Consider the following 12,663-nt stretch of genomic DNA (forward strand, 5'->3'; position numbering starts at 1 on the left):
ATTCACCAACAACTGTTCCTGTCTGAGTGACCACACAAGCGGTGGATCAACGTTTGCCTGCTTCTCCAGGTCTCACCACAGGGCGTCACCCTCTGCATTCTGTTTCGACACTAGAAAGCCTGAGCAACGTTCCCCATCTCTTTCCTCATGAGAGTTGCAGCCTTTAGGCATTTGACACATGATCAATGAACTCTCCCCTCATATTGCACTAATTATTATTTAACCACCTGGACCACATTAAGGGTTTGTGGTTAAACACGTGAGGTGCTACTTTTAGACTTTGCACCTCAGGTTCAGGAGGAGACATACAAAAGCCAGGTCTCTCTCCTTCACACATTGTCAAAAGAGGAGATACTGTCATTGTTTGGTGGTGTTGGGCATAAGACGGTAAGACTATCTAATAGCTGTCACTAATCTAATCAATGTTTTCATAACCAAATAATGATTTTGTCTTTCTCTCTGTGGCCCCTGTTGTTAACATTGTCCATTGTTTGGGATCTGAGCTAGTATGCGCTATCTAGATATTTATTTTTAATCAAAGGGATTAGAGAGCGTTTGACTGGCATTGGATAACTTTTTTGTACCTACAGATGTAAAGCCTTTGAATTATTGAAGTGGAAGACTACTGGCTTAATGTTCAGCCTTCTCAGCAGCCCCAGAGATAGTGAAGACAGGATCCAAACCTTTCATCTACCACCAGGCTTTGTAGAGCCGCTATGCTTTGCTGAAACAGCGTTTCGATCTGTATTTTAAAGGGTGTAGATCCACAAAGAGCTTAAATGCAAAAATATATTGTACTAAAAGATAACTTAATGAGAACAATTAGCATAACGGAGGAATAAAATACAAAAATCTACACCCTTTAAATGACAAAATAAATAAATCAAGAATGAATGCAATGTTGACTACTTTATACAAAATAATATTTATATTATTAAAGTCTAACCTCAACAGCTCCAACTGGCTTATTTTCATATTCCTAAGGTTCTGTTGGGTCCATTCTTTAGAAAGATTGCTCACCGGAGCAGTAATCTGACTTTACTGTGGTCACTAATGTCATTTCTATATTACTTCAACTGGACATAGACATGCACCTCCAGGACTCATCATGTGCTCTGGCAGAGAGGAAATATCTGAGACAACAGTCACACCTGGAGGGAGACATCCTTCCCGACACTCCGAAAACCTGGCCTGAATCCCCACTCACAAAAGCAAATGGTAAGTGGAGGAGGGGATTGAAACATCCAGGAATGGAATATAGTGTGACTGATTTACCTGCAACACTCCAGGCATAATGTTGAAAAGTAAACCATTTAATTCAGAATAATTGTTTGTTTTCATGCATGGTTATCCATTAACCAACTAGTAGTTCATCTCACCATGACAATAGCTTAAAACTTGTTATTTTAACCTGCAGATATTGCTTCCTCAAAGTCCCAGACTCAGGCAGAGAAAATGAGATCCGTTTTCATCAACGTCTCCAAGATCCCCCTGCTCCTCCTCTTCCTGTACATGTTCGTCTGCTCGCTGGATGTCCTGAGTTCTGCCTTCCAGTTAGCGGGAGGTAACCTTCCTCAGGTTCATTCAGGTTCATCCATCCTATCACGACTCAGGATATGACCCAGATTCAGACACAGGAAGCGGATGGTTCAGTTCTCAGATCATTTATTATAACATTGGCATAAAAAAAATATTTGCTGTGTGTTCCCCTCTGGGCGGACAGGTAAGGTGGCTGGAGACATCTTCAAGGACAATGCCATCCTGTCCAACCCGGTGGCAGGGATGGTGGTGGGCATTCTGGTGACGGTTCTAGTCCAGAGTTCCTCTACCTCCACCTCCATCATCGTCAGCCTCGTCTCCTCGGGACGTAAGTCATACACACACACACACACACACACACACACACACACACACACACACACACACACACACACACACACACACACACACACACACATACACATACACATACACATACACATACACATACACATACACATACACATACACACACACACACACACACACACACCTTCTACTGTACTGCGCTCTACTGTACAATAGGTCTGGATTACTGGAAGAGCAACTGACCTAAGTCAATACAAAATGAAAGGATATTTCTTGATGTGTTCCCTCAATACACACACACACACACAGTATTTATGCTGCAGTAGTTTATGTGTCGGGGGGCTGGGGTTAGTTGGTTATACCTGGAGTACTTCTCCTGTCTTATCCAGTGTCCTGTGTGAATTTAAGTATGCTCTCTCTAATTCTCTCGTTCTCTCTTTCTCTCTGAGAACCTGAGCCCTAGGACCATACGTCAGGACTACCGGGCATGATGACACCCTGCTGCCCCCAGTCCGCCTGGCCTTGCTGCTATTCCAGTTTCAACTGTTCTGCCTGCGGCTACGAAACCCCTACCTGTCCCAGACCTGCTGTTTTCAACTCTAAATGATCGGCTATGAAAAGCCAACTGAGAGACCTGAGCCCTAGGACCATACGTCGGGACTACCGGCCGTGGTGACTCCTTGCTATCCCCAGTCCGCCTGGCCTTGCTGCTATTCCAGTTTAAACTGTTCTGCCTGCGGTTATGGAACCCCTACCTGTCCCAGACCTGCTGTTTTAAACTCTAATGATCGGCTATGAAAAGCCAACTGAGATTTATTCCTGATTATTATTTGACCATGCTTGTCACTTATGAACATTTTTGAACATCTTGGCATGGTTCTGTTATAATCTCCACCCGGCACAGCCAGAAGAGGACTGGCCACCCCTCATAGCCTGGTTCCTCTCTAGGTTTCTTCCTAGGTTTTGCCTTTCTAGGGAGTTTTTCCTAGCCACCGTGCTTCTACACCTGCATTACTAGCTGTTTGGGGTTTTAGGCTGGGTTTCTGTACAGCACTTCGAGATATTAGCTGATGTAAGAAGGGCTATATAAAATAAAATTGATTGAAAAAAAAAATTGATTGAATACAAGATGAAAGGGTATTTCTATTTAAAGAATGGACTTTGTAATATAGGTGAATAGTGGTTTAATGTTGTGCCTGCTCGTGCAGTACTCAATGTGAGGTCTGCCATCCCCATCATCATGGGATCCAATATTGGGACGTCCGTCACCAACACCATCGTTGCTCTGATGCAGGCTGGGGAGAGGGATGAGTTTGAACGGTAAGAAACGGCTGTGTATCCTCCTCTCCTGTAAATCCTTAGGATTTAAACAAACCCTGAACCAAGTATCGCCACAGTTTGGCATCATGCATGATTTATAATAACACGGCCTGTGGATTGCAGGGCATTTGCTGGAGCGACAGTGCATGACTGTTTTAACTGGCTGTCAGTGCTGGTGCTGCTGCCCCTGGAGGCAACCACAGGCCTGCTGAGAAGACTGTCTCAGGCCGTGGTTGACACCTTCCACATCAGCTCTGGAGAGGAGGCCCCGGAGATGCTCAAGGTCATCACTGAACCACTCACCAAACTCATCATTCAGGTACTGAACCACTCACCAAACTCATCATTCAGGTACTGAACCACTCACCAAACTCATCATAAAGGTACTGTTGGGGTTGGGCAAAATGTGTGGGTAAACAGTCTGCACTGTGTGGCTTTGGTCAAACACATGAGTCACATGTCTAGGAATGTAGAAAGAGCTTGGCTCACATTGATCGATATTATGTTATATTCCCGTTTATCCTTGCAGTTGGATAAGTCTGTCATCACAGGCATCGCCATGAGAGATGAGGCCATGAGGAACAGGAGTCTGGTGAGGGTATGGTGTAAGAGTCACATCCTAACGGTAAGACCCAATGCCACAGGCCTCTCTTGATGTGCAAAATATCTGCAGTCACTGATTTGGTGGTTTCAAAGACAGATGTTTCTCTTTCATCCTCCTGCAGTCCTCTGTGAATGTTTCTGTCGGTGATTCCTTCAACTGTACGTCAATACAACCCTGCTGGCAAAGAAATGTATCAACCTGGACAACACAGAACATGACTCTACTTGTAAATATAAAAAAATGTAAATAAATATCATTTTTATTCTTGGAATTGAGCGAGTGTCAAAGTACTGTCACAGGGAAATATGTGACAGTCATACTGATCCCACTACAGTCCTGAGGCTGGGGGTGCTAGTTGGAACCGTAGTGGGCCTTTAGTGACAGATAAAAGCAGCAGAGTAGAAAGACTGACCCAGTCCTCTGTTGATGTCCCTAGGCAACCATTTGTTTGTGGACTCGTGGTTGTCCGACCTGGCGGTAGGCCTCATTCTGCTGGCCTGCTCTCTTCTACTGCTGTGCACCTGTTTGGTGCTGCTGGTCAAGCTGCTTAACTCCCTGCTCCAAGGCCAGGGGGCTAAGGTCATTCAGAGGATCATCAACACAGGTGGAGTGATCTAAAATGTGACTGGAAGATTGAGCTTAGAAAACATAGCTATGATTTTTTTTGGGGGTCCTGTGGTATATGATTGCAATGAATATCTATTTGAGGTGGTGCCGATTTGAGGTGGCGTCGATAGGCACTGCATAGCTTATTTGAGTTGGCACCCATAGGCTCTGCAAAGCTTTTTCATTAGCACTACAATATAGCTGACGTAGTCATTTAGTAAGCATAGCAACATTTAGGTTGTGTGAGGAAAACAAAGCTGTGATAAAACACAGAGGTAGATTATACAGTATGTAAAATAAAACAACAATCCCAGCATCTGACATATTTCCCTTGAAAGCTCTTTACTGAAACTCCACATACTGTAAGTAATGTGAATCTCCCCTCTCTCCCCTCCTCCAGACTTTCCCTACCCGTTTGGCTGGCTGGCAGGTTACCTGGCCATCCTGGTGGGGGCTGGCCTGACCTTTGTGGTCCAGAGCAGCTCAGTGTTCACCTCCGCCATCACTCCTCTCATAGGTGAGCGTTACAAACACTATTAACCATGCAGATCACTTTGTAAGTTCTGGGCTCATAAGAGTGCTGATCTAGGACTAGATCAAATCAGTTCAGAGTTAACCCGCATTAACCGGTACCAACAAAGCAGATCATTTTTTTTTGTTAGGTCATACAGTGCCTTCGGAAAGTATTCAGACCCCTTGACTTTTTCCACATTTTGTTATGTTACAGGCTTATTCTAAAATTGATTAAATAAATAAAAATCCTCAGCTATCTGCACACAATACCACATGACAAAGCAAAAACTGGTTTTTAGAAATGTTTGCAAATGTATTACAAATAAAAAACAGAAATACCCTATTTACATAAGTATTCAGACCTTCAGACTTTGCTATCAGACTCGAAATTGAGCTCAGGTGCATCCTGTTTCCATTGATCATCCTTGAGATGTTTCTCCAACTTGATTGGAGTCCACCTGTGATAAATTCAATTGATTGGACATGTTTTGGAAAGGCACACACCTGTCTGTATAAGGTCCCACAATTGACAGTGCATGTCAGAGCAAAAACCAAGCCAAGAGGTCGAAGGAATTGTCCGTAGAGCTCTGAGACAGGATTGTGTCGAGGCACAGATCTGGGGAAGGGTACCAAAACATTTATGCAGCATTGGAGGTCCCCAAGAACACAGTGGCCTCCATCATTCTTAAATGGAAGAAGTTTGGAACCACCAAGACTCTTCCTAGAGTTGGCCGCCCGGCCAAACTGATCAATCGGGGGAGAAGGGCCTTGGTCAGGGAGGTGACCAAGAACCCGATGGTCACTCTGACAGAGCTCTAGAGTTCCTCTGTGGAGATTGGAGAACCTTCCAGAAGGACAATCATCTCTGCAGCACTCCACCAATCAGGCCTTTATGGTAGAGTGGCCAGACGAAAGCCACTCCTCAGTAAAAGGCACATGACAGCCCGCTTGGAGTTTGCCATTAGGCACCTAAAGACTCTCAGACCATGAGAAACAAGATTCTCTGGTCTGATGAAACCAAGATTGAACTCTTTGGCCTGAATGCCAAGCGTCACGTCTGGAGGAAACCTGGCACTATCCCTACGGAGAAGCATGGTGGTGGCAGCATCATGCTGTGGGGATGTTTTCAGCGGCAGGGACTGGGAGACTAGTCAGGATTGAGGCAAAGATGAACAGAGCTAAGTACAGAGAGATCCTTGATGAAAACCTGCTCCAGAGCGCTCTGGATCTCACACTGGGGCGAAGGTTCACCTTCCAACAGGACAACGACCCTAAGCACACAGCCAAGGCAATGCAGGAGTGGCTTCGGGACAAGTCTCTGAATGTCCTTGAGTGGCCAGCCAGAGCCCGGATTTGAACCCGATCGAACATCTCTGGAGAGACCTGAAAATAGCTGTGCAGCGATGCTCCCCATCCAACCTGACAGAGCTTGAGAGGATCTGCAGAGAAGAATGGGAGAACCTCCCCAAATACAGGTGTGCCAAGCTTGTAGTGTCATACCCAATAAGACTCAAAGCTGTAATCGCTGCCAAAGGTGCTTCAACAAAGTACTGTGTAAAGGTCTGAATACTTTCTTAAAACCTGTTTTTGCTTTGTCATTATGGGGTATTGTGTGTAGATTGATGTGTCGGAGGTTTAACTGTGTTGGAGCTGTCAAATCGGTGAGCGGTTGCTCATGTGGTCATTGTCACGAAGTTCAGAATGAGAACGTGTAGGCTACATAGAAATAATGACACTGAAATTAAATAATGAGGATTTCTATCAGCCTAATCGAGGTGTGGATTACAGCCTAGGCTGCCAAAATATTTGTAAATATTTTTATTATTTTATGTGTTTTTTGTGTGAATCATTTTTTGTTTTTAATAGCCAAACAAGTATAGATTTAGTCTGAATTAAATAAAAAAGTTTCCTGCCCAATAAATAATGGCAAATACCGTATTGGTCCGAATATAAGACGACCCTGATTATAAGACGACCCCCCGTTTTTCAACACAAACATTTAGAAAAACAGATTTGCAGACTAGATTTGCCGAACAAAGAACTTCATTTTATTTTAAAATAACAATATTAAAAACACAGTGAATTAAACACAAAGGCAAACTATGTACAGTATGATTCAAAATTAATATCAAGCAATAATAAAGCAACATTTTTAAATAACAGAGAAAATACAGGCCACACATTTAACTAAACTTAACAAAAATTCGCCAAACTTCTCCTCCGATGTCTCTCTATCCCTCACACACGTCCTCTGCCCCGCTGTGTTCGCTCTCGCTGTCATCGCTCCCCAGCTGCTCCGCTTCCACCGGCTCCTCCCAAAGCACGTCGTCCTCGCTGCCGTCCAATGCATTTGAGATGCAACATTTTTTAAAGCCATCGATGATGCTCTGTGAGGGAATAGCATCCCATGCATGCAGGATCCATTCACACAGTAGACGGACTGACGGCTTCTGTATTTTCCCGGTCGGTGTGAGTGCGTGGTTGCCAGACAGGAGCCACTCTGTGTATTTTTTTCGCAGGTTATCCTTGAAAGGCTTGTTCACAACTACGTCCAACACCTGTAGCTGGCTTGTCATTCCCCCTGGTATGATCACAAGATCCCCGTTCATTGCTCGCACCTGACTTTTCACGGGCTCAGTCAGATGTCCGCGGAACGCATCCAGAACGAGCATGTTCCTCCTCTTCCTCAGTCCCCCGTAGCGTGCGCCCCACACAACCTTTAGCCAGTCCACTACAAGCCCCGACTCCATCCAGCCCTTCTCCTGGGCGCGCACAATAATGCCAGCTGGCATTGGGTCCTTTGGCACAGTCTTACGCTTAAGAATGACATACGGGGGGAGTTTGCTGCCACCAGCGAGACATGTCAACATGACAGTGACGCGGCTCTTCTCGTTGCCCGTTGATTTCACCAACACAGACTTTTCTCCCTTTCTATTGACAGTCACCGATGTTGGCATGTCGAAATAAACGGGTGTCTGATCAGCATTGCCGATCTGATCCAGCGGGTAGGAGTGCTTCTTCCTCAGGTTGATAATAAAGCGCTGAAACGAAAGCAGCTTCTCTCCGAAGTCTGACGGCAGGCGTTGGGCCAAACTCGTTCTCCGTCTAAGTGACAGTCCATTACGCCGCATCATCCTACGACACCAGCCGAGGCTGGCTTTAAATCCAGTGATGTTGAGCTCTCTGGCGATTTCCAGGGCCTTAACCTGGATGACAGCTCTGGTAATGGGCATTCCCTCAACTCTTTTTTCCCTGACATATTCAAAAACCCTCCGGTCAACCTCAATGAAACGACCACTTTGAGGACCACGGAAGGATTTTCGCTGACTGTTAGCATCTTTTAGACGTTGTTTTTCTGCTCGCCATCTTCTTACATTACACTCAGTGACCCCGAATGTCTTGGCAGCTTGGCAGTTGTTAGATGACTCTGCCTTATTGACAACCATTATTTTGAAATTGGCATCATAGCTCCTCCGCTGTTGTTTATTGACCTGGCCCACTTTTGAGCCACTTGTCTCTAAATGGTCAGCCTGTCTTTCCATCTTTAAACACCGGTAACGGGCTGGTTGTTAAGGACGCCTCTTCCCTCCGTCCGGAACGAATTTTTGGCGCCATCTGTGCCCGCGAATGTGTATTGACATTTAAAGGGAGCGCCGAAGAAGAGAAACTGCGCTCTGAATACTAGACCCCGAATATAAGACGACCCGACTTTTTTGGACCTATTTCGAGGGGAAAAAAGGCCGTCTTATATTCGGACCAATACGGTAAGCTTTTGAAGATAGCTAGCTAACAATGCTAGCTAGCTAGCTGTTTTGATTTGAATACATCGGCCTACTTTGGGAATGTTTCTATGGTTTCCTTGATCCATGAGGGGAACCAAAATGCAGTTGGCAGTGAGGAATTCAAGAGCATTCCTCCAAAGTAACGAGTGGACTGTATCCTGAGTGAGTGCACAGGGAGATAAAAAACAAACAGCATCTCCCTCTGTCCTACCACACGGAGAAGACGCAGACAGCAAGACACCTGGCTGATCACCTGCACCTCCCTCTGTCCTACCACACGGAGAAGACGCAGACAGCAAGACACCTGGCTGATCACCTGCACCTCCCTCTGTCCTACCACACGGAGAAGACGCAGACAGCAAGACACCTGGCTGATCACCTGCACCTCCCTCTTGTCCTACCACACGGAGAAGACGCAGACAGCAAGACACCTGGCTGATCACCTGCACCTAACCTCTGCTCAAGTCTGCTGCTATTGACTGTCGCTCCATCTGATGGAGGCTTGAAGTATTCAGAACGTTATAGTTTAGGCCTATTGACTGTCATTCCTATTTGTTATAGTTATTTGTTTTGCTTTTTAAACACCCTGAGATATGTTGGCTTGTATGTGCTGTGTACTGTAGTTCAGCTTTTAGCTCCCAGGTATGGCCCACTGTAAAACTGTAATAAACTAATACTTATTTTCCAGGGTTAGAACTTATAAACAATGCTGCATGGGATTTCTCTTAATGCGACTCCTTGCAGCCAATGGCAATGTCCGCTTTAGGTATAACGCCAGGAGCCGCTTGTGGATCTGACAGCTCTAACACAGTTCCACCTCCAACACGTCAAAACAAGAGCTATGTGGGAGTCGGCTAGAGCGAATCTGATTGAATCTAGCCTCTAGAATTAGCCCCCCCCCCCACTACGTATTCTTATTCATTATAATCTAATAGACAAAACGTATCAATACTAATTAATAATAATACTGATCCTAGATCAGTATTCCTACTCTGAGATGCTTAAGAATACGGGCCCTGGAATCTTCCAAGCTAAAGTTATTCTGTAGCCAGCCGACCTGACCAGGAGATCAAATGGCTCATTCCTCTGGCGGTGACAGTGACACGTCTGAGTTCATGAGGAGGTGGTACTAGTTAATCTTTAAGCCTTGGTAAGGCATTCATTTTCTCATTAATTTCAATTGGGGCATTAACCCAATTGAAAAATTCAGGGCTTGTTTTTGCTCTATTCGTTGATGAAACACTTACAGGAGAAACAAGAGGTCAAATTAATATGAATTAAGGTTGGTTTGGGTTGGGAATGAATGATGTGCATCTGATGATGGAGCCAGGTGTATTATTAGCCAGAGAGGAGGATGGAGGAGGAGGGTGGAGGAGGAGGATGCATTTCATGCTGTCTAATCCCCGGCATTCTGGGGGGCAGATCTGCCTCAGTGTTCTGAGATCAGCAATAATTAACTGCACAGTGGCTGGACTCTCCCACGGAGCATTGGAGGAGCTGCGGCTCCATGGAATCCCCATTTCTGAGCTGGTTAATCCCCTGGAGTTTAGGATCCGCTGTGCAGGCATGGAGACTAAGTCTTTCTCACACAGAATAGCTACTGCTATTCCCAAACTGGAACTAAATAACGCTGTCTCCTCACTAACCATCCGATTCCTCTACTAAACAATGTTTCAGTCTATGGAGTTGCAGCCCCATCACATGGCTCTGTGATGGCATTGTATTTGTGCTCTCAGGTATTGGTGTTATCAGCATTGAGCGTGCCTACCCTTTGACCCTGGGGTCCAACATTGGCACGACCACCACAGCTATCCTGGCAGCATTGGCAAGCCCAGGGGACAAGCTGGCTGCAGCTTTCCAGGTATAGAATTCTCATCCTTTTAAACTGGACCTTCACATAGCTGTTGTTTGTTATACTTTCCACAGTGGTTTGTCTATTTACAGTGACTTGTGTTCCATGATCTCTCATTGCATTACCCTGGTCTGTTCTACAGGTCGCCTTGTGTCATTTCTTCTTTAACATACTGGGCATTCTGCTGTGGTACCCTGTGCCCATCACCCGCCTGCCCATCCGTATGGCCAGGACTCTGGGGCAGCGTACGGCCAAGTACCGCTGGTTCGCTGTGCTCTACCTGCTTCTGTGCTTCCTGCTCCTGCCCTCGCTCGTCTTCGCCCTCTCCATGGCAGGCTGGCAGGTGATGGCTGGGGTGGGCGTGCCCTTCGCCGTGGCCCTCCTCTTGGTGTCTGTGGTGAACATGCTGCAGGTACACAGGCCAGGCTGTCTGCCAGTGAGGCTGCGGAGCTGGGACTTCCTGCCTGTCTGGATGCATTCCCTTCAACCCCTGGATACCCTCATCACCAAGGTGACCCTGTGCTGCTCTAGAAAAGCCAGAGAGCCTGGTCTGATACAATGCTCCATGGACCCTGATGGTCCTCAGAAGAGGAGCCACATGGCTTTGGACAACCTTGCTCTGTGTTACATAGACGAGGCCCCCACAGTGGTAATGTCCCAGGGGGCAGACAAGGCCTCCACAGTGGCAATGTCCCAGGGTGCAGACGAGGCCCCCACAGTGGTAATGTCCGAGGGGGCAGACGAGGCCCCCACAGTGGCAATGTCCCAGGGTGCAAATTAGGCCCCCACAGCGGTAATGTCCCAGGGGGGCAGACGAGGCCCCCACAGCACTAATGTCCCAGGGTGCAGACAGGGTCAGGAGCACACTTCTGTAGAACATATGACACTGGAACAACAGGGAGATGGAGCAGAATGTCTTGTGAAAGCAGCATCGTGGACTGCAACAAATGAGCAGTGATGATCTAATGTTATGGAACAACGAGACTGGAGCAGAAAACTGTAAGAGCTTGTGGTTGCATGAAAACATGACTCCACTCACAATCAGTTTCCTTATGGATTGTGGAAATCATGCATGATGCCCGCAGCTACAAAACAGTGTTTACTGTAGTTGAGTTATGTCATGCACTGTACTACATTTTAGTCATTTAGCAGATGCTCTTATCCAGAGCGACTTACAGTTAGTGAGTGCATACATTTATTTGTTAAACATTTTTTTTCATACTGGCCCCCCGCGGGAATAGAACCCACAACCCTGGCGTTGCAAGCGCCATGCTCTACCAACTGAGCTACAAAGCCAAGGAATCATAAAGAGTTGATTATTTACTCCTAGTAACTCTATTTCCAGACAAATGTGTAGGCCTATAGCCTACAGGACATATTAAAGCAATAAGGCCCGAGGGGGTGTGGTATATGGCCAATATACCACGGTTAAGGGCTGTTCGTAAGCAAGATGCAATGCGGAGTGCCTGGATAAAGCCCTTAGCCGTGGTATATTGGCCATATACCACAAACCCCCGAGGTGCCTTATTGCTATTATAAACTGGGTACTAACGTAATTAGAGCAGTTTTGTCATACCTGTGGTATACGGTCTGATATACCACGGCTGTCATCCAATCAGCATTCAGGGCTCGAACCACCCAGTTTATAGTTATTATGATATCATCATAGTTCAACTTTCCCAAAATCAGGATAGCGTTGAACTTTCTATCAAAACAAACACTTCTTCCTCTTTGCTAACAGTCAGGAGAGGCAGTAAATGTGCAGCATGTCTGATTGAATAGCACGACAAAAACCACTCAGCCAATTAAAAGGCCTTGAAAAATGATACAAGTTATGCATATGAATGGCTGCGTAATTGAAGCTATGTTGGAGGGAATGGGCACATCCACTTGCTAATTATATAGTTCTGAATGGTTGATTAAACACCCATTTGGTGGCATAAGGGCCAGTGATTCCCCCAGTTTCATTTTAGGCTTAACGTCTCCTCGCTACTCTTTGAACAATTGGTACTTTTAGATATCAGCCCTAACCACATGCCAATTCCAGAGAGTTAAAATGAGATGATTTGATCATCTTGTTCAAAATCACAGTTATTGTGTATATAGGAGTTTCATATTTGGGATGAGATGGGAAGCAA

At 45.8% G+C, this 12,663-nt stretch overlaps 1 protein-coding gene across 1 annotated transcript; it reads left to right on the forward strand.

The window, feature by feature from the left end:
* Positions 1-1,088: 1,088 nt before the first annotated feature.
* Positions 1,089-11,306, forward strand: LOC311099651 (sodium-dependent phosphate transport protein 2A-like; the record flags this gene model as incomplete). Its single annotated transcript, XM_084140372.1, has 11 exons — positions 1,089-1,218; positions 1,418-1,588; positions 1,724-1,867; positions 3,057-3,168; positions 3,292-3,487; positions 3,698-3,793; positions 3,894-4,014; positions 4,209-4,376; positions 4,779-4,895; positions 10,410-10,534; positions 10,668-11,306. 11 exons carry the CDS (start codon positions 1,089-1,091, stop codon positions 11,304-11,306), a joined length of 2,019 nt encoding a protein of 672 aa, XP_083996498.1.
* Positions 11,307-12,663: the final 1,357 nt, after the last annotated feature.

The sequence above is a fragment of the Coregonus lavaretus genome, assembly GCF_964263955.1.
Source record: "Coregonus lavaretus genome assembly, chromosome: 24".
Lineage (NCBI taxonomy): Eukaryota > Metazoa > Chordata > Actinopteri > Salmoniformes > Salmonidae > Coregonus > Coregonus lavaretus.